Below are 24,451 nucleotides of genomic sequence, written 5' to 3' on the forward strand. Positions count from 1 at the left end.
GTGACTGGTCAGAGGGCGGTCCTTCCTTCAATAGTCTCGATGGTGAAGACGCCATCTTGGTACACCCAGAGTGGGAAACTGTTGGTACACCCAAAGTGGGAAACGCGAAAGGTGGGAGATGGACCTGGATCAGGCTCAGAGAGCTATACTCAACGTGCTGACTCAGGTGTCTGCGGATGTCCTGCCCAGGGTTATCCAGTGGATGAGACATAGCAGTAAGCTGACACAGTGACAATCATTGCTGGAAGAGCCATGTGTTTATGTTGTGTTTTCCTTTTTCTTCTCTTATTATTGCAGTGTTTCACTTAGGACTCTTCAACACAATCTCTGCGTCCGCTGCGCATTTCTGCACATTTATTTTTCTTTACCATGTTGTGTTTTCACACGTGCATGCATGTATGCAGTACATTTGCGTGCGTTTTTACTTGTTTACCTGCCTATGTGGTGCGCAGTATTAATTTTGTCAAATAATACATTTTCATTGACTTAATAAATACCATTTTAGTCAACTAAAACTAAATCAATTGAGATGACTAAAATACGACTAAAACTAAAATGGCATTTTAGTCAAAAGAGTATGACTTTTACTAAATAGAAATTTGATGTCAAAACGAACACTGGTCTGTAGTGCATGTTCAAACCTCAATACCATAAATAATAACATATTCGATTTTTCACTCTAATTGTAGAGAAATGCTTAAAGCGGGGGGTTCACCCCAAAAATAATTTTTAACATTACATTCAGCCGAGTTGTCAGAATGACAATCGGCTGTTTTTTTTTTATTTTATCCCCGTACATACTGTATTTTCACCGCCGCTTCCGGGTATGTCTTCTGCGGGACTGGGCGTTCCTAATTGATTGACAGGCTTCCGACCGTCGCATACTGCGCGTCACGAGTTGCCGAAAGAAGCCGGACTGCAAGTGGGCTCTATACGGCGCCTGCGCACCGGCGTTCAGCCCCTTTTTCGACAACTCGTGATGCGCAGTATGTGACAGTCGGAACTTGGAAGCCTGTCAATCAATTAGGAACGCCCAGTCCCGCAGAAGACATACCCGGAAGCGGCGGTGAAAATACGGTATGTACGGGGATAAAATAAAAAAAAACAGCCGATTGTCATTCTGACAACTCGGCTGAATGTAATGTTAACATTTTTTTTTTTGGGTGAACCCCCGCTTTAAATAATGCATTACAATTTAAAGCGGGGTTCCACCCGCGATTTTATTTTTTAAAAGTCAGCAGCTACAAATACTGTAGCTGCTGACTTTTAATAAGGACACTTACCTGTCTTAGGCGCCCGCAATGTCAGCCCCCCCGAGGCCGATCGCTCGATCCTGGCAGCTCCCAACTCCTCCATCCTTACTGAGGGAAACAGGCAGTGGAGCCTTGCGGCTTCACTGCCCGTTTCCTACTGCGCATGCGCGAGTCGTGCGTCGCTTTTGTGAATGGGCGGCTGCTTTCTGGGATACACACAGTTCCCAGAAGGCAGCGCGCCTCATTCTCCAGAAGACAACGTGGGATCGGACGAGGAAGAAGACCTGCCGCGGTATAGGAAGAGGCAGATTAGAAACTTCCGCATAGCAACCGCCCTTTCTGGTAAGTAAAAAAAATATATTTTTTTCAATTTTGTTTTTAATTTTTTTCATGATTTTGCCTTTTTTTTTTTTTAGGGTGGAACTCCACTTTAAGTACACCCATTAGATGTTAGATGACTAGAATGATTTTTAGTAGACTAAAATGATTTTCGTCTACTAAATGTACTAGAGATTTAGTAGAATAAATACGACTAAAACAGTTGCAGAAGACTAAAATGGGACTAGAACTAAAATGCCATTTTAGTTGAAAGACTTATGCCACGTGCACACGACTGTTTTTCATGTCATGGAAAAAAACGATGTTTTTCTCGACGTGATTCCTCTCAAGGTTGCCTTGCCTACACACGATCGTGATAAAAAATGCTCAAGCAAAGCGCGGTGACGTACAACACGTACGACGGCACTATAAAGGGGACGTTGTATTCGAATGGTGCCACCCTTTGGGCTGATTATGCAAATTTCCCTTCTCATAACTTGCTTCTGAGCATGCGCATTTTTTCCCCCGTCATTAAAGCCTACATACGACCGTTTTTCACAAGAAAAACGACGAAGGGAAAAAACGATGAGAAAAAAATAGAACAGGTTCTACATTTTTAATGCCCATTTTTCTCATCGAGAAAAATGCTCTGGAGCCCACACACCAGGGTTTGACAAATTTGCTTGGAATCTAGTAGCCAGCTAAAAAAGTTAGGAGCCAAAAAACGCGCCCCGTCCCGACGAGCTTGCGTGCAGAAGCGAACACATACGTGAGCAGCGCCCGCATATGTAAACGGTATTCAAACCACACATGTGAGTTATCGCCGGGATTGTTGGAGCGAGAGCAATAATTCTAGCTCTAGACCTCCTCTGTAACTCAAAACATGCAACCTGTAGATTTTTTTAAACGTCGCCTATGGAGATTTTAAAGGGTAAAAGTTTGTCGGCATTCCACGATTGGACGCAATTTTGAAGCGTGACATGTTGGGTATCAATTTACTCGGCGTAACATTATCTTTCACAATATAAAAAAAAATTGGGCTAACTTTACTGTTGTCTTATTTATTAATAAAAAAAAGTGTATTTTATTTCCCAAAAAAGTGCGCTTGTACGACCGCTGCGCAAATACGGCGTGACAGAAAGTATTGCAACGATCGCAGTCAGCTCTACACGGCGGGCGCAGGCGCCGCATAGTGCCGACTCGCAGCTCGGCTATTTCTGGAAATCTGGTGACGCGCGTTGTGCGACAGGTCACCTGTTTCACAAGCCGTCAATCATCGAACCGAAGGATGGGAACGCCCAGTCCCGCAGTCTTCGGAACCCTGAGACAGGGATAGGAACGCCCAGTCCCGGAGTCATCAGAACGCGGAAGCCCTGGACCAAATCAGAATATAAAGGTAAGTACGGAGAAAAAAAAAAAACCTGCCAAAAGTATATGCCCTTACTATGCTGCCTCTAATGTTAAAAAATTGTTTTTAGGGTGAACCTCCACTTTAACTTGTAATGCCAACGGCCACCACCCGATAGCGCCAGCTCACAGAAGGAAGAGCTTGGGACTTCGCAAAGCCACGGCCTCAATTACCGGCTGTCGCGGGCGCCAGGTCACAATTTCTTGTCGCAATTGCGACCTGGCGCCCGGGTTTTGTCGTCCCCTGCTACACATGATCCAATTTAAAAAATTGAATTTTTCTCGTCATGAAAAACGGTTGTGTGTACGCGGCATAAGACTAAAACGAAATCGAAATTTGCTGCCAAAATTAACACTAGTGATGCAGAAATTGTAGCATGCTGAACTTTTTTTTTTAAAATGCACATGCATGCCCCGCAGTGGTGTAAACGCAGCTTATTGAAATATGTTCATTCCACTTGCATATGCATTCATTCTGCATTTATGCTGCAACTGGTGTAGATGTGCCCTAGGGGCTGGGTAACCGTAAATCAAGACCTCACTGGCCTCTCTAGCTGCTTATACTGTGAAGTAATTCAATCTTAAAAATTCAAAAAGAATACAGAAACGTTAGCTCTAGTAATAGAAAAATCATGTAGATCTGTTTAGACAGAAAGAAGTTGCTGTTACTGAAAGAGCTTTTATACTTGTAAGCCTCTTTTGAGTGATGAGTGGAATTAATATTTTAAATTGTATTGTAGGTGAAATAGAAGATTTGCTCAGAAGTAACGCTGATGTGCTTCTAAACTGTATTGCTGATGACATACGAAGCAGTCTGCCACTGGAAGCCATGGTTGGATCAGAGAACCAAGTGATAGACATTGTGAGATTTCTAGACATTCGGATCTTCTTTATTCGATAAGGCAGAGTTTAGTATATCGTTAGAACCAGAAATTCTCTGCGTTTTTCATTGTGACTGTATCTGATTGGCTACTGTGTGTAAATACAGATAATCTCTAGAAAATGCATGCATCTCCTCCATTTATCATTTGGGTTATTTTAAAGTGGAGTTTCCATCCCACATTTTTTTTTTCATTATTGTGCTCATTAGACCTAAAAAAGAAAAACATTTTTTTTTTTTTACTCATCTGGAAATGCCTGTTGCTATGCAGTCCCACGAAATCTGTCTTTGGAATCACCTAGGATCCTGACATCATCTCCCTCTAAGGCCCCTTTCACATTGAGGCGTTTTTCATGCGGTACAGAGCTAAAAATAGCGCTGCTATACCGCATGAAAAAATCATGCCCTGCAGGCTTCAATGTGAAAGCCCGAAGGCTTTCACACTGAAGCGGTGCGGTAGCAGGACTGCTTCAAAAGTCCTGCTAGCCGCATCTTTGGAGCGTATAGGAGCGTGGTGTTTACTGCTCCTATACCGCGCCTTCCCATTGAAATCAATGGGAAACCGCGGTAATACCACCCGCAATGCGGGCCGCTAGCGGGGGTTAAAACGTCACCGCTAGCCCCCGAATATCGTGGTAAATACGACGGTATAGCGGCGCTAAAAATAGCGCGGCTATACCGTCACCGCACCTCCGCTGCCCAATGTGAAAGCAGCCTAATACTCCTGGGAAATGTGTGTCATCATTTCCCAGGATGCAGTGCACTTCCCAATTATCACTCCCCATCCAAGACTTCCAGGAAGTGCTTGTAGGCTTCACAATGCCCACAAGCAAAATGACAACGGTGTGGACATAGTTTTATAAACTATCTTTTTTGAATAACTATGCGGATCGGCGGCGGATTGTAAAATAGTAAGTGACCGGATTTATATTATAAAAACGCAGGATGAAAGGACATACATTTAAAAAATGCTAATTGTGGTTGGAACCCCGCTTTAATGACCCTGTCCATCCAGCTATTCCCCGACCTTACACGCACTAATGATCTTCTGTGTTTCTTTACAGATTCAGAGTCTTCAGAGGCCAACCCTTCATGTAGACGCTTTCCTTTATGATGATGATACTGTTGATGCATTATGTGAGGAGGGGAAGATGAGTCGTATTTACTGTATGTCATGTGGATCTAGAAAAACTGCTCCTTTAGGTGAGCCCTACACTAAACACATAATTAATGGGCACTATTTCCTCCAGGGTTTTTTTTATTTTAACCCACTAAATGTATAACCTAATCAAAGACAGTAAATAAAAATAATCACTGCTTACAAAAATGTATACAATTTCTTAACAATCCCAAAAGCATAAGCTATAAATGCCCTCCTGTTTGTAATGATGCATGTACATGAGTATTAAAACACAGTGACTGCTGCAACAGTTAAAGTGGTTGTAAACCCTTAGGTAGAACTTTCACCTATAGGTAAGCCTAGATTGAGGCTTACCTGTAGGTGCTTGCAATATCTCCTTAACCTACACGGTTTAGGAGATATTTGCGAAAAAGACTGAACCGATGTCTACGGCGCATGCGCATGTGCGGGAGTGACATCACGCACCTCTGGCCAATCACAGAGCCGGAGTTCTCGGACCCCGGAAGTAGAGGGGTGAAGAATGCTTGCTCTCTACTAGCGAGGAAGACCGGGACATTGCAGGCTTCTCCTGCAGGTAAGTGACACATAATGGGCTACTAAGCGATGCATAGTAGCCCATTATGCTTTACCTTTGCAGGGAAACAAATAGGAAGTAAACCCATCAGACGGCAGAACATTTTCAGCCAACATGCACCAAACTATGTGGTTTTTCAGCTCTTTAGCGCCACCCTTTGGGCAACTTCTGCTAATGTCTGATGGTTAGCATTGGTTCGGAGCATGCGTGTTTGTACTTTGGATTTTAGTCCGAGGGACTTGTGTACAGACGATGAGATAATCCGACAGAACACATTTGTTGTCGGACAATTTGAGAGCATGGCCATCCAACATTTGTTTTCGGACAATTTGAGAGCATGGCCATCCAACATTTGTTTTCGGACAATTTGAGAGCATGGCCATCCAACATTTGTTTTCGGACAATTTGAGAGCATGGCTGTCCAGCATTTGTTGTCGGAAATTCCGACAACAATTGTCTGATGGAGCATACAGACGGTCGGATTATCTGACAAAACCCTTCCATCACACAATTGTTGTCGGAATATCCAATCGTCTGTACGGGGCTTTAGTACTACACAGGAATAAGGCTGCATTCAACTAGCACCAATGTGAATGACTGTGGTAGGAATCTGCTGATTCCTGCAGCCATTTTTGGCACCTGTGATTGGCTGTTTGTGGCTATTCACAGTCACACTTTGTGTGCATCCAGCAGCAATCACGCAGGTCATCACTGTCCCTCCAAACAGCCATAGATAGCTGTGGTCACCACCAACCTGTCATTAATGTGTATGGGCTCGGCAGCTACAGTCATTTGACGGACTTGTGTACACACGATCAGATAATCCGACATCACACATTTGTTGTCGGACAGTTTTAAAGCATGCTATAAAACATGTGTTGTCGGAAATTCCGTCAAGAATTGTCCAATGGAGCGTACAAACGGTCGGATTTTCCAACAAAATTCTGTCATCACACATTTGTTGTCGGAAAATCCGATTGTGTGTACGAGGCTTAAAGCGGATGCATACCCAAATTTTACACTTTTACCTACAGGTAAGCCTATAATAAGGCTTACCTGTAGGTAAAATTATATCTCCTAAACCTATACGGTTTAGGAGATATTCTCTATGCATGCAGCCGCTGACATCAGCGGTGCATGCACTCTGAATTCCCCCATCTTAAGGTCTGGCAGCCATCCCGGTGTAGTGTCACAGTTTGCTGCCTATCACAGAATGCTGCAGAAGTCACGTGGCGGGCAACTGCGCATGCGCGATGCGTTCCAAACGCAAGTGCGATGTGTTCCAATGGATTTTCGACAGTACACACCAGCGAACCCGGCATTCAGGGCGACGTGGATTTAGAGGAAAGTGGCCGCTCGCTCGGCCTCCTGGCTCTTTTTTTAACATCCTCCAATCCACGGGGATGTTAAGGAAAGAGCCTGGATGCCAAACAAGATTTCACTGGTGTGCACTGTCGTGAATCCATTGGAACGCATCGCATTTGCGTTTGGAACGCATCGCGCATGCGCAGTTGGCCGCCACGTGACTTTCGGAGCATTCTAGGATAGGCAGCAAACTGTGACAATACACCGGAAAGAAAACTCCCACGCGCATTCGTGGGAGTGACGTCATCGCGGCTCCAGCCACTCACAGCGCCGGAGCCGCGTACCCGGAAGACACGGGCTCTGATACGGAGGCTTCTTTCTGAGGTAAGTATTTCATAATGAGCTAGTATGCGCTGCAAACTAGCTCATTATGCCTTTGCCTTGCAGGGGTTTTTTATTTATATTTTCCTGTTTTTTTTTTTTTTTTTTTTGGTGTGGGTTTACTACCGCTTTAACATTGCTTGTTTTAGTATGGTGAGCTGTAATTTTTTTTTCTTTTTTCGTTGTAGTCTGCTGGCTTCAATGTAGAAAACTCCCCCACTTGCTATCAATTTCTTGATCACGATTAATAGTGTCCATTATTTTATTTGGCTGAAAAACTAGATACTGTTTGAACAAGGGATGGACAGCAGCAAGTGAGTGTGTTTTGTTACATTTATTCCTGTGTAGCACTACCAGATAGTTTTGTACCTGTTGCAGCTTTTACTGCATTTTAACATTCACGTGCATGCATCATTACAATAGGAGTGAATTTATATTTTATGCTTTCTGGATTAATGGGTCATTTTATGCATTTCTTTGTGAGCGCTGATTGAATTTTACATCCTTGTCCAATTCAGCGCAACTGCTGCAATCTTGCTTTCAGAGTTCTGTTCCTCTTTCTTGTGCTGTAGGAATATATTTTTTTATCTGCTAAATAAAGACAGTATGTAGTGACATTTAATGATGTGTCAAAGCCTCAACCTTTGTATTTACAAAAGAACACTAAGGCGGTAGGAAAAGTGCTCTTTGTAGCCTCTTATGGTAGCCATACACATAGCAGTTTGTGATTCATCTAGAAAAAAGCAAGGAATTGATTGATCAAAAATATCAAGCAATGTACCTTTGTAAAATAAAAATTAGTGCTGTCAAGCGATTAAAATTTCTAATCGCGATTAATCGCATTAATGTCATAGTTAACTCACGATTAATCGCGCCATCCTACCAACACAATGCCGGTGTTTTTTTTTTTTGTCAGCACGTACCTCTTAATCCCGATTTTCACCTGACGGCGATCCCGCGGGAGTGGGCGTTCCCAAGCACTGCCTGTGATTGACAGGCTTCCGAACGGCGCATACTGCGCGTCACAGGTTGCCGACAGAACCCGAACGTCGGTGCGCATGCGCCGTATAGAGCCGCACCGACGTTCGGGTTTTTCCGGCAACCTGTGACGCGCAGTATGCGCCGTTCGGAAGCCTGTCAATCACAGGCAGTGCTTGGGAACGCCCACTCCCGCGGGATCGCCGTCAGGTGAAAATCGGGATTAAGAGGTACGTGCTGACAAAAAAAAAAAATGTTTTAAAGGGTGAACCTCCTTAATCGCGCGATAAAAAAATTGACGGCGTTAAAATGGGTTTGTGTTAACGCCGTTAATAACGCGTTTAACTGACAGCACTAATAAAAATATCAAACAATTTACCTTTGTAAAAGAAAAATATCAAACAATGTAACACACAATATTGTTCCGCACTATACGATCAAACTCAAATATGATCTATCAGTCATAAATTTATTCCAAACAATCTTTTGCATATTGTACTATGTTCAGTTCTCCAATATACTTGGAGTTATTCATTTGATCAGTCAGCAGGGCGTCTTGTCACAGTGCCCAGGGTGCAGTTTACCCCTGTAGTTTTCAGTGCTTTGCATGGTTTAAGGGAGAACCCAGAGGCAGAACAACTTACTACTGTCGCTGCTTGTGTGGACCGGATGTGTACAGCTCCGATTCCTACCGGCCCTCCTTTCCTATTCATCCCATGTGATCAGAGCAGTACAGATCCTGCCTACACAAGAAGCTGCAGTACAATGCTCTGCAGTCTCCCTTAATCGCTTGCTGACCGCTGCACGCCAATGTACGTCGGCAGAATGGCACAGCTGCGCAAATTGGCATACAGGTATGTCCCCTTTAATATGCACAGCCGTGGGTCGCGCGCTGCCGGCGCAACGCTCATGACCCGGTCGGGTACTCCGTGACCTCGCCCGTGGGACCCGATCGCCGCCGGTGTCCCGCGATCGGGTCACAGAGCTGAAGAACGGGGAGAGGTAAGTGTAAACAAACCTCTCCCCGTGCTTCCTAGTTAGACTGTCACTGATCGTCTGTTCCCTGTCATTTTCACAGTATTTAGTGCATTTTTATAGCACTGCTCGCTGTATAAATGACAATGGTCCCAAAATAGTGTCAAAAGTGTCCGATGTGTCCGCCATAATGTTGCAGTCACGATAAAAAATCGCTGAATGCCGGCATTACTAGTAAAATAAATGTATTAATAAAAATGCCATAAAACTATCACCTATTTTGTAGACGCTAAAACTTTTGCGCTAACCAATCAATAAACTCTTATTGCGATTTTTTTTTACCAAAAATATGTAGCAGAATACGTAAACTGAGGAAAGAAATGTTTTTTTATATATTTTTGGGGGATATTTATTATAGCAAAAAGTTAAAAATATTGAATTTTTTTCAAAATTGTCGCTCTATTTTAATTTATTACGCAAAAAATAAAAACCGCAGAGGTGATCAAATACCACCAAAAGAAAGCTCTATTTGTGGGAAAAAAAGAACATCAATTTTGTTTGGGAGCCACGTCGCACGACCGCGCAATTGTCAGTTAAAGCGACGCCGTGTCAAATGGTCCGGATGGTTAAAGGGGTTGTAAACCCTCAAGGTTTTTCACCTTCATGCATTCTATGCACGAAGGTGAAAAAACCTCCTGTGATGCTGCAGACCCCGAGAGCCCCCCTTTTACTTACCTGAACCTGGACTTTCTAGCGACTGGGACGAGCACACCAGCAGGTGTCTCGGGTCATGATTGTATAGATTGATAGCAGCACAGCCATTGGCTCCTGCTGTTGTCAGTCAAATCCAATGATGCAGAAGCTGGGGGGCGGGGCTGAGTCCTGCTGTCTGTGTCAATAGACGCAGCAGCAGGACACAGGAGCGTGCCCGCACGAGTGCCCCGAGGGAGAGCGGCTCTCCAGCGTGGCACGTAGAAGGGGAGAGGTCAGTCTCATTGTACATTTAGCCCACTGATAGAGTGCCTGAACAGATAAGACCTGTGACAGCAGCTTCCCTGCGCTGCTCTACTTAAGGAGACCATCTCTGTATTATACATTACTGCACCCCTCATGCCCCCCACTGTAGTGTATCCTCCTGCGCCCCCCTATACTGTGCCCTCCTGTGCCCCACTGTACTGTATTCTCTTGCCCCCCAATACTGTGACATCTTGCCCACTGACCCATGTACTCTGCCCTTCTGACACCCTGTTCTCTGCGCTGCTCACTTTTTATATTGTTTGGATATTTGTGTTGATTAGTCTTTTTTGGAATGTTTTCTTAGGACACTTTCACACTGAGGCGCTGGGGCGTCGGCGGTAAAGTGCCGCTAGCGGCCGAAAAAGTGTTAAAAGCGCCCGCTTTTAACCCTTGCAACTCTTATTTCGTTTGATCAGCTTAGTCACATTGTATGATCATATTGAAGTGTGTGGCTACCATTGGAGCTTGTAACCTGAGGCATGGCTTATAATATTATCTCACCATAGGAACTGGCATTATAGGCAATATATGATAAAACTGTCCTCACCTGTGTTTGATTTGAAGATCAACTGCAAACAATTACTTTTTTCTAGTTATGGGACCCAAGAGGAATTGTTAGAACTTCTGTTCTGTTTATGTTGTGTATATTGTGAGAGTGATTTTTATATGCTTTTTTTTGTGCTTTCTTTGCCCCATCAAGAAAATTGACCCGAATCATTATACAACGTAGTTTCCCTTTATCGGTCATTCACATTGGGATATAGCTTGACTGATGTGGTTATATGCCCTAGGTATAGGACAGGGATATGCAATTAGCGGACCTCCAGCTGTTGCAGAACTACAAGTCCCATGAGGCATAGCAAGACTCTGACAGCCACAAGCATGACACACAGAGACATGATGGGACTTGTAGTTTTGCAAAAGCTGGAGGTCCGCGAATTGCATATCCCTGGTATAGGAAGTTGTTCCTTCTGATGGGCTGTACCCAAGCACATTCAGAGACAATGGAGGTAAACCTTGACTACTGTGTTTTGCTTAAGCAGAATGCAGAATTTGTTGTATAACGTGTAGGTTAGTAGCAGGACTTCCATCTTGTTGATCTCAGTACTGAATTCCTGGATTTGAAGAAGATCTTGCTATTATCATTACATACCTCCCAACTTTTCAACTTCAGAATGAGGGACAAATGAGCATACCCCCCAAACGAAGTTGTTGATCGGGGGGGGGGGTCCACGGATCAGCGTTGTTGAGCGGGGGGGACGGACCGCGATATTCCCACGAAATCCGGGAAGGTTGGGAGGTATGTCATTAGCATGCCACATCCCATATTATTCTTTATTTGCAGTGTTTGGAGGAATAGGAGCTTACTTGGTGACAGACTCTTGTGAGACCCTTGCCTGACTTTTTATTGAAGACCATGATGAATGCCAAACATGCTCTACTAAATTGCATAAATTCAGGATTTCGCTGGCCATTGTCTTTTTGTTTTGTTTTTATATTTACAGACTTTATTTCACATTCTTTTTCTCTCGTGGAACTCAAGTTTCTATTCCAGCAACTGTTGCCTGATCTGAGTGGGAAAACACTAGTAGATGTGGGTTCCAGACTTGGAGCTGTTCTGTATGCGGTAAAACAGAGTTGCATATATTTTTTTTAGCATGATATTGTGTCTTCATCATCCAAGGCTAAAAGAAGTTAGAGACCACTTACTTTGTATATGAAAAAATTGCCCATTGAAAAGTATCCACAGATGTGAAATTGTTGTTCAAACCAGCCTGATTGAGTGACTTCCTTTTTTGTGTGTGTATGGGGGAGCTCCAATGCAATACTCCCAATGCACACGTGACGGCTGTGTGACGGATCTCGGATTCCCCGGCTGGGCACCTCCGCCAGACCTGTGTCTCCAAACACACCCGCAAGCCAGCAGACTCGCCATAGCAAGCCCTTAACCCCTCAATCACGATGCAAACCACACAGATGTTGAGAGTTAAACATGCAGAGGATAAACTGTTTATTACATACAAAACATACACCTTTAAAGCGGGGGTTCACCCTAAAAACTAATTTTTAACATTAGAGCCAGCATACTAAGGACATTTACTTTCGGCAGGTAATTTTTTTTTTTCTCTGTACATACCTTGATATTCTGATTTGCTCCGGGACTGGGCGTTCCTATCCCTGCCTCAGGGTTCCGATGACTGTGGGACTGGGCGTTCCTATCCTTCTGTTCGATGATTGACGGCTTGTGAAACAGGTCCCCTGTCGCACAACGCGCGTCACCAGATTTCCGGAAACAGCCGAGCTGCGAGTCGGCACTATACGGCGCCTGCGCTCGCCGTTGTAGAGCTGACTGCGCAGGCGCCGTATAGTGCCGACTCGCAGCTCGGCTATTTCCCGAAATCTGGTGACGCGCGTGGTGCGACAGGTCACCTGTTTCACAAGCCGTCGATCATCGAACCGAAGGATAGGAACGCCCAGTCCCGCAGTCATCGGAACTCGAAAGCCCTGGACAAAAACAGAATATAAAGGTATGTACGGAGAAAAAAAAAAATGTCCTGCCGAAAGTAAATGTCCTTAGTATGCTGGCTCTGCTAGATGTAATGTTAAAAAAATTTGTTTTGGGTGAACCCCCGCTTTAAAGAGGAAGTTAACCCTCTTGAAAAAAAATCTGAAAAAAAACCCTGCAAGAAAAAGTCATAATGAGCTAGTATGCATAGAATTATGTATTACTTACCTGAGATCGAAGCCCCCTCTGCAGTGCTCGTTCCTCACCTCCGCCGCCATCTTTCCCCGAGTGTCTTCCTCGTATCGCGGCTCCAGTGCTGTGACTGTCTGGAGCCGGCTTGATGTCACTCCCGCGCATGCGCATGGGTGCCGACACTAACGGCATGATCGCCGTTAGTAATGGCATGCTCAGTGCGCCTGCGCGCCATTGTCCGTAGACATCAGTGCATATCTTTTGGAAATATCTCCTAAACCGTGTAGGTTTAGGAGATATTTCTTGCACCTACAGGTAAGCCTTAATCTAGGCTTACCTGTAAGTAAAAGTGGTCTGTAAGGGTTTACAACCACTTTAAACCCAGTTAGGAACACTCCCCTTATCCTTGTCATAGAGGGGGTAGGGGGCAAGGAAGAACCAATGGTAACTCAACACTTGTACATTGAAACAGAAACTACAGTTGAAACACATAAAGGGATTATGATAAGCAGGCAGCTCCTTCTTAAACATCCCCTGCTGGGATGTATCTCCAGATCCTTTGTCTACGTGCCATGACCCAACACAATTAAACACTGCAACGGGGGGGGGGGGATGTAGCATTACATTACATTATCTCAATGCCATTTTGTCCCCAGGTCTCTCAGTTTCTTCTTGGTCAAAGCCTGTGGGTAGGAGGCCAGTCCACAGCCCCCTGCAAAACACACAGTGACAGTGGGTTCTGTCACAGGCTGTATCTTAGATTGGGTGCTGAAATGACCAACGGCTGGAACCGACTGCAATCATGAGAAGGAAGTGTCACCAGCACACCAGGATCTCCAAAATTCGGTCCAAAACTTTGATCACATAGTATATAAAAAAAAAAGCGATGTTTCAGAGCTATGCAGTACCCCTTCATCAGGCATGTGACGTGAGAACACCCGTTCAATCCAGTTCTAGTGCAGGGAAAAACAAGTCCCTGCATAACTTCTATGCAAATCCAATGCAAGTTCAGCCATACAACTGTATGGCTGAACTCGCATTGCTCAGAGATCACATGTGATCGGTACCTGCGGTGTAGGTGTAAATCACATGCGATCTCTGACATCGCACTAGTGTGAACCCAGGGTTAGTCTCCTTTTTTCACTATTAACCTGATTACTTTTCAGTTGGACAGAAAAAGCCCCTTATTTACAAAACTAAAATGGGTCAGAACATTGATTCATTCCTTGTGATGGAGGGGGCCTATGAGATTTTCGTCAAAGGGAGTTGCAGGGAAAACTTAGTTTGCTATACTGTCAATTTAGATAACCCATGGTGCTCTGGTAACCCTTTTCACATTTATTTGATTCTTGTTAACAAAGACTGTATACAAATATTGAGGGGGGGGGAACAACACTTCAAAAACATTTTTATTGTTAAAAAACAACCATTCTTCAATGAAATGTCTCAAATTAGACAGCCTCTATGCTTACAGAAGTGTGCATGCATTGAGGCTGACCACCTTTTTGGGGTCACCGTTAGGCGAGACCCTCACAAAGCCTCCATGCCATTGGCTGGTGCCTTGTGCTTTTTACTAAGAAAACCCCACAAGTTATATGTTGTATATCAGAACATACTTCCCCTTCACTGCTGTCCAGATGCAGTGAGTAAATGTGTTCTCTACTTTGCCCAACAACAACATGATATTGATTTTTAGCCTTGAGATGCTCTATTTCATATGGCTGATTAAGGGCCAGTTCACACTGCATGCAGTCCAGTGCGTTTTTTTTCTGCATCAAAAATGCATGCATGGTTATATGGTTTCCAATGGCATAGTTCACACCAGTGCAGTCAGTTCCAGGGCTTTCCAGTTCCATAAAAAAAGTAGAACATGCTGCATTATTCCTGCACTGGAAAGCAGTAAAATGCATAAAAAACGCACTGGAACGCATAAAAAACGCACTGTAAAGTAAAAAATTTACAGGAAATAAAAAAAAGCACCTGGAATGCATCTGGAAGCACACCAAAAACACACTGGAACGAATCAAAAACGCTAATGCGGAAACGCATCTGGTGTGCGTTCTGGTAGTGTGAACCTGCCCTAAAGCAGTCTTAGCAGTATAAAAAAAATGAGTAGTCAGATTGTTTCTTTTGTATCAGGCCAATACTGAAAGTAGATTATTTAAAGTGGTATTAATACCAAAAATGTACTATATTGCAGCTTACCAATGCTTTATTAGAGTGTGCCCATGCTGGATGAAGTAGCACAGGAGCACCTTTGGAATGCAGTATTGTTAATCTGAGGTTGAGGGGAGTGTTTAGACATACTAGCAGATTTAGATACACTAAGAAATTGAAGCCAAACCAAAACTCACGCTGCAGTTACACAAGCAGTTACAGCAATAGTTTTGGCCCCTTTCACACTTGTGCGACTTTTCCTGCGACTTTGGACATCAAGTCGTACCCCATGATTCCCAATGATAACCATTCATATCTGTGCGACTTCAAAGTAGTCCCTGTACTACTTTGGTCCGACTTTGATGCGAGTTGGGATCCAGTGACCTCAAGTTTCCCTGAAATCGTGGCAGAAACGCGCAACTTTCAAGTCCCTTGTGAAAGGGGTGTTTGGAATAAAGGTTTTACATGAATAAATAAAAGCTGACCATTTTAAGCACACCTGTCAGTGGTAAATGGTTTGTCTGAACACTGAGGCCCCGTACACACGACCGGATCTATCCGCTGGGATTGATCCGCTGATCAGTTCCAGCAGATAGATCCGGTCGTGTGTACGGTCTAGCGGACATTTCCCAGCGGAAAAAAAAAAACAGCTGACGGATTCCCAGCGGATAAAAATTTCTTAGCATGCTAAGAAATCTATCCGCTTGAATCCAGTCCAGCGGACTGATCCGGTCGTCTGTACAGACTCACCGGATCCCATCCCTCGCATGCGTCGTAATGATTTGACGCATGCGTGGAAGTATTTACCTTCCAGGGTCACGCACGTTGCCGCGTCATCGTCGCGGCGCGGCCACGTCACCGCGGATGTATTCCGCGGGGATTTCGATCTGATGGTGTGTACAGCCATCAGATCCAAATCCGCCAGAGGATTTATCCGCTGGAAACGGTCCGGCGGACCGTTTCCAGCGGATATCCTCTCGTGTGTACAAGGCCTAACTGCTACATTTGCAGGAAAGCTTGTTCTGTTGAAAAACAACAGACTTAATGGCCATATCACCAGGTAAAAATAAAGGAAACAAATGCTAAAAAATGAAGACAAATGCAGCCAATACATCTAAGAATTGGTAAGCTGCAATATGATGCTTGCTTTTGGTTTTTAAACTGCTTTAGGAGAGGCCAGTTATGGTCTTCCAACCCACAATAAATCACCTTTTATGTACCTTTACATAGCTGTAAATTGGATTCTTCATACATTCAGCTATTTAACTAAATCTGAGAAAACCGTACAATGTATGTATTGTTTTCAAAGTTCAGTATTAGAGATTTATAAAAATCCTTTTGTCTTTGTTTGCTTTAATATAGGGTTGTGTGTACAGTTCAGCCAGTAAATTACAAGGTGTGGAAATCAATGCAGAATTCTGCCAGTTACAAGAAAAGATCATAAAGAAGTATGACTTCACAGACAGAATTCAGGTATGGCATGTTATGCCTTGTGTACAATTTAAGGATTTATTTTAAGACGAGATGCAGAAACTTTTGGCAAGTGTCTGGAAATGAAGAATTAAATCAGAGGTAATATACCTACCTACACCTAACAAGCGTGTGAAATGTTATAGCAGCTTCTTTTGTAATCTGCCAATTTGCCAGAACATGATGGTGTAGTCCAGGGGTGTCCAAACTTTTTTCAAAGAGGGCCAGATTTGATGAAGTGAACATGCATGAGGGCCGACCATTTTGCATGACATTCTTTGATCCATTAAAATTTGTTCTAATGCCTTGTACACACAATCGGAATTTCCGATGAAAAAAGTAAGACGGAATTTTTTCATAGGAAATTCCGACCGTGTGTGGGCCCCACCGGACTTTTTCCCGTCGGAGTTTAGAAATAGAACATGTTTGGAATTCCGATCGTCTGTGTCATGCTTAGAATCAAGTCGACACATGCTCGGAAGCATTGAACTTAATTTTTTCGCTCGTCGTTGTGTTTTACGTCACCGCGTTTTGGACGGTCGGAATTTAGTCTGTTAGTGTGCAGGCAAGACTGATGGAAGTCAGCTTCATCGGAATTCCGACAAAAAATTCCATCGGAACTTCCGATCGTATGTACGCGGCATTACTGTAAAATAATTTTCCCAGTGAGGGACACAAGGATTCTGATATAGTTAGGTTATACCGCTGCCTACAGGAGGTTGGGACACTGGCAAAAAGAAACATTGTAAGCCACTCCTTGTATAATCCCTCCTTTACCCATCATGCCTCAGTTCTGTGGGAAAGCTGTTCCCAAAAAGGATAACAAAAAATAGTTAGAGCAGAGCTAAAGAAAAAAAAGTGTCCAACCTCCTAGGACACCAACAAAATCTGAGGCATGCTGGAAAGAGGAGGGGGTTATACAGAGGTTGGCTAGCATTTTTTCTAATAGTCAGTGTCCCAACCTCCTGCAGGCAGCGATATAACCCAGCTGTATCAGAATTCCTATACCCTCAATGGACAAAAAACTAAATTGATTATTTTTTTTTTGGGCGGGGGGATAAAAGCTAGATAACATTGCTCCTATAGGTTGGTAAAGCAACAATGTCAGTACCTAAAATGGATGCCATCCTTTCTGACTTATTGTGCAATTCTTCTCCCAAATATTGCTGTGAAAAGCCAGGAATGATACCATTGCTCTCACGATGAAGATGGAACGCTGGATCATGTACGTGGGAAGATTATAATTTCTTTTAGCTACAGAATCATCACAAATAACATTATTTTATTTTCTGCGGCGTGTAGAAGCGTGTCTTTGCTATATACCAGTCCTGGTTATCAATTATTCTGTATTTCCTCACAGGTTTACCATTCGGATATTTGCTGTCAGCCATCCTTACTGCACTATGCTGATGTGGTAGTTCTACATAACGTTTTTGAATACTTCCTGGACAAAGAGAAGCAAATAAAGTAATGTAAATCTCAGATACCTGTGACATAATGGCAGTGGATAAAATTGAAGAATACATAGTCATACCTGCCCCTGGGTTACATCCAGCCCCTTTGGCTGTCCCTATCTGGCCCTTGATGCTTTCACTGACAGTGTTACCCTCTGAGTATGTCAGCTTCCTCAACTGGGGGGGGGGGTCCTTAAAAATTCTGCACAGTCGCCCATTTTAGTTTGGCCCTCAACAGTCCTAGTTTCTCATGTGGCCCCTTGAGAAAATTCATTGCCCACCCCTGGGGATCTAGCATGACAGTTCAGTAATATCTCAGATTGCGAGTAACGCGGTTGACGAAAGTTTCGCAATATGAGCCATTATTGAAAAAATACCTGACTCAGTTTGTGAGCGTTGTCTCGCAAAACGAGCAGGATTCAAGGCTCTGCGGTGTGCAGTTTAACATTTGGCCTGAGGTGCGGGGGGTGCCGGTGACACTCGGAGCCGCTCGGATGCACTCAAAGCCACTTTGAATGTTTCTGAGTGCATCCAAGCGGCTCTAATCGGTTTCCGAGTGTCTCCAGTGCCCCCCCCACCTCTGGCCACATGCGGTACTGCATACAATAGAAGTCACTGTGGAACTAATTATCTGAGTTTCTATTGACTTCTATGGGGAAAACTTGTTTTGGTATACAAGTGCTTTGGATTACAAGCATTCTTCTGGAACAAATTATTCTCGTAATTCAAGGTACCACTGTACATATTTTTTATGTTGAGTGCATGCATACTATGCAAGCAACCTTCCAGGTTAGAGAGATCACAGTACTGCCCCTGACGATACCTTCATTCATTTTTTTAAATTAGATGGCTATCTTTTTTTTCAAGCGTCAGCCAGAGTCAGAATCTATTTTATGGATTGAGATGCCAGCTTTTAAATGACACAATCGCATATATCCTAATGCCGCATACACACCATCACTTTATGTGATGAAAAAAACGAAATTTTTTGTGAAGTAAAAAACAACGTTTTTGAAACTTCAATTTTCAAAAACGACGTTGCCTACACACCATCATTTTTTCACAATGCTCTAGCAAAGCGAGGTTAAGTTCAGCACTTTTTTCCATTGAAGCTCGCTTCATAACTAGCTTCTGGGCATGCGCGGGTTTAAAAACGTTGTTTTAAACGTCGTTTTTGCTACACACGGTGATTTTTTGTGAAACAAAAAACAACGTTTTGAAAAACGACACAAAAAATTGAAGCATGCTTCAATTTTTTTTCGTCGTTTTTCACAAGACAAAACGTTTTCCCCCACACACGGTCATTTAAATTGACGTTTTTAAAAAACATAGTTTTTTTTCATCACATAAAGTGATGGTGTGTATGCGGCATAAGGCCTGTGCAGTTCTTGATTGTGTTCACAAATGTCTTAACACATATCAGCTCAATGCTTCAGGGGAGAGGAGAAATGCTTCCTCCAGCCTGCAGCAGACTGATCACGTCTTATCAGCCCAAATTCAGTTGGCTGAAGCTGAAGGACTGCTGAATGATAAGATATGTGTTTTTCAAAATATGGAATTGTTGCTGTATTTTGTACCATTTCAGGAATGTATTCATGCAAACTTGCAGTTACTGAAAGCTCCAACTTTATGTCTAAATCTGGATACACACTATACAATTTTCTTTAGATTTTTTCCACTTAGATTTACCAAAACCATATAAAATGAGGTCACACCTCAACACTTTCAATTTGCATGCAATCAGGAAGGCCCTTGTACTACATAGTTGAAGGTAAATCTAACGGAAATTGAACAACAATAGTTGTATCGTGTGTATCCAGCTTAACCACTTTCCGAATAGCCCACTGTCATTATACGTCTGTACTTTGACGTTGAATAAAAAAAAGGGGGGGGGGGGCGGTTTCAGATAAAAGTGGTCTCAGCGTCGGATTTGCCACAAGATCACTTTTATCAGCGATAGGATAGGTGCCCACCCCCCTCCCGCTGTGTCACGGTCATCTCCACCGCTTACCGCTTTCCCCTCAGGCCCCGTACACACGGCCGAGGAACTCGACGTGCCAAACACGTCGAGTTCCTCGTCGAGTTCTGGGATGAAGCCGCCGAGGAGCTCGGCGGGCCGCCTTCTCCCATAGAACAACGAGAAAATAGAGAACATGTTCTCTATTTTCTCGACGAGTTCCTCGGCGGCTCCATCGAGCCAAAAGTGTACACACGACAGAGTTTCTCGGCAGAATCCGGGTTTTGACCGAGTTTCTCTGTGAATTCTGCCGAGAAACTCTGTCGTGTGTACGGGGCCTCAGAGGCATGAAGTTGAGTGAGGGAATGATGGCACCCATACCATTGGATGACGGAAGTGACGTAATTTCCGCCCAATGGTCTTAAAGGGAAAAAAGATTATTTAAAAAGATTTTTTTTTATTGCATTTAAGTGTAAATGTGAGATCTCAGGTCTTTTCAACCCCATATCTCACATTAAAGAGGTCCTGTCATGCTTGTTTCTAATACATGTTTACATTCCTTGTACAGTAAAACCTTGGTTTGAGAGTAACTTGGTTTGAGAGCGTTTTGCAAGACAAGCAAATTGTCTTGATCTAAGAGTAGCGTCATGTCACAACCGAGTATAAAAAAGAAGAGAGGAGCCTCTAAGTGTAGCAATATGGTTACATTTAATGAAGGTACAAAAAAAAGGGGAGATTTTGGGACTTTAGATGAGATGCGTTTTTAAGCAAACAGTAAGTATAAATAAAGTTGTAAATGTTTTTAATCAGGCTCACACTTACACTCTCTGTGGCGAGAGAAGAAACTTCCAGAAGAACAACCACCTCTGCAGCACTCCACCAATCAGGTCTGTATGGTAGAGTGGCCAGATGGAAGCCACTCCTCAGTAAAAAGCACATGATAGCCCACCTAGAGCTTGCCAAAAAGGCACCTAAAGGACTCCTAGACCATCAGAAACAAATGTTTCTTCTCCGATGAAACAAAGATTGAATCTTTGGCCTGAATGGCAAACATCATGTCTGGAGGAAAGCAGGCACCTCTTCACTTAGCCAATACCATCCCTACAGTGAAGCATGGTGGTGGCAGCATCATGCTGTGGGGATGTTTTTCAGCGGCAGGAACCGGGAGACTAGTCAGGATTGAGGGAAAGATGAAGGCAGCAATGTACAGAGAAATCCTTGATGAAAATCTGCTCCAGCACACTCTGGACTTCAGACTGGGGCGAAGGTTGATCTTCTAACAGGACAACGACCCTAAGCACACAGCCAAGATAACAAAGGAGTGGCTATGGGACAACTCTGTGAATGGTGGCACAGCCAGAGCACAGACTTGAACCCAATTTGAACATCTCTGGAGAGATCTAAAAATGTCTGTGCACTGACGCTCCCCATCCAACATGATGGAGCTTTGGAGGTCCTGCAAAAAAAAAAAAAAAAATGGGGGAAAGTGCCAAAAAATAGGTGTGCCAAGCTTGTAGCATCATATTCAAAAATACTTGAGGCTGTAATTGGTACTAAAGGTGCTTCAACAAAGTATTGAGCAAAGGTTGTGAATACTTATGTACATAAGTAATACATTTGCAAAGATCTCAAACAAACTTCTTTCACGTTGTTGTTATTATGGGATATTGTTTGTAGAATTTTGAAGAAAATAATGAATTTAAATCAATTTTGGAATAAGGCTGTAACAAAAAAAATGTGGAAAAAGTGAAGCGCTGTGAATACTTTCCGGATGCACTGTATGTTTTACTGTGAATGTGTTTTGGTATTTTTAAATATTCCATTATATTTTATTTTAGAGCCTGGACATTTGTAATGGAAAATGTAAGAAAGACAGGAAGCCTCATAGTTGCTGTACCAAGCCTAGAGGAATCATTAGACAAACTTCAGGTCAGTATTTTTACCCACTTTAATTGATCATCCACAATAGGAAAGTAATTGCATTAGATCTGTGGTTCTCAACCCTGTCCTCAAGTACCCACAACAGGCCATGTTTGCAGGTTTTCCTTTATCTTGCACAAGTGCTTTAAATCAGAGTCAATGGATTGGTATTTTGGACAGCTATTTTATCTAAAGCCTCATACACACGATCGGACTTTTACATGGATTTTTGTCCGAATGGGCGTTGTCCGTGAACTTGTTCTGCATACACACGGCAGAACATTTTCAGCCAACATTCACCAAACCACGTGGTTTTTCAGCTCTTTACCGCCACCCTTTGGGCAACTTCTGCTAGTGTTGTCTGATGTTTAGCATTGGTTCTGAGCATGCGTGTTTGTACTTTGGACTTTAGTCCGATGGACTTATGTACACTCGATCGGATTATCCTCCATCGGACATTTGTTGTCGAAAGTTTGAGAGCATGCACAGCAAACATTTGTCCGTTGAAAAACCAACAATTGTCTGATGGAGCATACACACGGTCGGATTGTCCAATAAAACAGGTCCGTCGGACATTTGTTGTTGAAAAGTCCAATCGTGTGTATGGGCCTTAAGACTTTTACACAGTTAAAGTGGTAGTAAAGTCATTACTCCCACTTTTACCTACAGGTAAGCCTATAATAAGGCTTACCTGTAGGTATAAAGAATATCTCCTAAACCTGTACGGTTTTGGAGATATTCCCCTCGCAATGCGCCGCTGATTGTAGCGGCGCATGCGCAGCGGGGAGCCTCGGCTAAAGGGCCGGCAGTCGCCGGACCTTGCCGGATTGAAGTCTCCCGTGCGCATGCGCATGTCTCGCTGCTCCAGTCAATCACAGCGCTGGAGCGGAAAGGGGAAGGGGCCTAAGGTAAAGGAAGCTATTTAGGAAAAAAAAATTGTACCTTTACAACCCCTTTAAATATCAGGTTTAGATCAATTCCAGTATTAAACACTAGAATTTTTTTTTTACATTTCTAATGTTTCCATCGTCAAATTTTAAGAAATCAATAGTCCTTTTGTTGTGTATATGAATTTTCCATGCCAAGCTTACTAGAATTATGCTTCTTTTCTCCAGATGAATATACAACTCGATAAATGGGTGGAAAAAGTCAAGCTCAATCCAGACATCTACACTGGGTCAGAGACTGATGAAGAGACTATTCGTCAAATCCATTTGTACAGAGTTCTGTAGAAGAATCCACAATGCGTTTCCTAAATTCATTTTGCACTTAGCATGATGAAGAATTTATTATTTATTATTTTTGGAAGCAGCCTGTTCATGCTCTGCCCAAAGTAGCATCTCATCAGCTATAGTAGTAAAGAACTATCTCTTTTTATTTATTGGTTTGATACCTAGCTATATATTTTATGTATTTGACTTGCTGATACTTTTAAAAAAGATAATAAAAAAATAAAAATAAAACAGCTTTAAAAACCACCTCAGAAATGAGGAGATACTTAAATATTAGATTTGCAAGAGGCAGATTTCAGTTCTTTATCCTACCAGGGGCCAGATCCACAAAGAAATTACGCCGGCGTATCTATCCATACGCCGCGTAATTGTCTAAGATCCCCCTGTCGTATCTTTGTTTTGTATCTACAAAACAAGATACGACTGAATGAGGGCTCGATCCGACTGGCGTACGTCTTAGTACGCTGTCGGATCTTAGGTGCATATTTACACTAGCCGCTAGGTGGCGCTTCCGTAGATTTCCGCGTCGAGTATGCAAATTAGCTAGATACGGCGATCCACAAATGTACTTTCCGGCCGGCGCATTTTTTTACGTCGTTTCCGTAAGACTTTTTTCGGCGTAACGTTACCCCTGCTATATGAGGCGTAGCCAATGTTAAGTATTGACGTCGGGCCAGCGTCAAATTTTCCGTTGTGTACATCGTTTGCGTAAAACGTTCGCGAATAGGGCTTTGCGTAGAATGACGTTCACGTCGAAAGCATTGACTTGTTGCGGGTTAATTTGGAGCATGCGCACTGGGATACCCCCACGGACGGCGCATGCGCCGTTCAGAAAAAACGTCATTTACGTCGGGTCAAGACGTATTAACATAAAACACAACTTAGCCATTTGAATTGCGCGCCCTTAAGCCGACACAGTTACACTACGCCGCCGTAACTTACGGCGCAAATTCTTTCAGGTTACGTAAAATACGCTGAAAGTTACGGCGGCGTAGTGTATCTGAGATACGCTTTGCCGGACGGAAAAATGCGCGCAGGTACGTGGATCTGGCCCCAGGTCTTTAGGATGCATTCGCACATTTGTTTTCATATATTTAAAACACATGATGAGTTAAGAACTTCAGCTACAGAAGATTTTACTCACTCACTTTACCCCCTGCATAACCAGGCCATTAATGCTATTCAGCACTGTACTATTTTACCTGGAAATTTCACGGCCATGCAACACTGTACTCAAACAAAATTTATATAATTTTTTTACCCAAAAATAGAGCTTTCATTTGGCGATATTTGATCACAACTGGGTTTTTTATTATATAAACGTAAATAAAAAA

The 24,451-nt window shown here is 43.2% G+C and overlaps 1 protein-coding gene across 2 annotated transcripts; it reads left to right on the top strand.

The window, feature by feature from the left end:
* The first annotated feature begins 18 nt into the window (after positions 1-18).
* Positions 19-23,504, top strand: LOC120920870. Of its 2 annotated transcripts, XM_040333237.1 has the most exons (8): positions 40-215; positions 3,719-3,840; positions 4,923-5,061; positions 11,735-11,856; positions 16,447-16,557; positions 17,915-18,021; positions 21,804-21,894; positions 23,001-23,504. In XM_040333237.1, the coding sequence occupies exons 1-8, from the start codon at positions 119-121 to the stop codon at positions 23,115-23,117; spliced, it is 906 nt and encodes a 301-aa protein (XP_040189171.1). In that variant the 5' UTR covers positions 40-118; the 3' UTR covers positions 23,118-23,504. The 2 variants fall into 2 exon arrangements, with proteins under 2 accessions (XP_040189172.1, XP_040189171.1); XM_040333238.1 differs by lacking the exon at positions 3,719-3,840 and having other exon boundaries at positions 19-111.
* The last annotated feature ends 947 nt before the right edge of the window (positions 23,505-24,451 follow it).

The sequence above is a fragment of the Rana temporaria genome, chromosome 13 (genome assembly GCF_905171775.1).
Source record: "Rana temporaria chromosome 13, aRanTem1.1, whole genome shotgun sequence".
Lineage (NCBI taxonomy): Eukaryota > Metazoa > Chordata > Amphibia > Anura > Ranidae > Rana > Rana temporaria.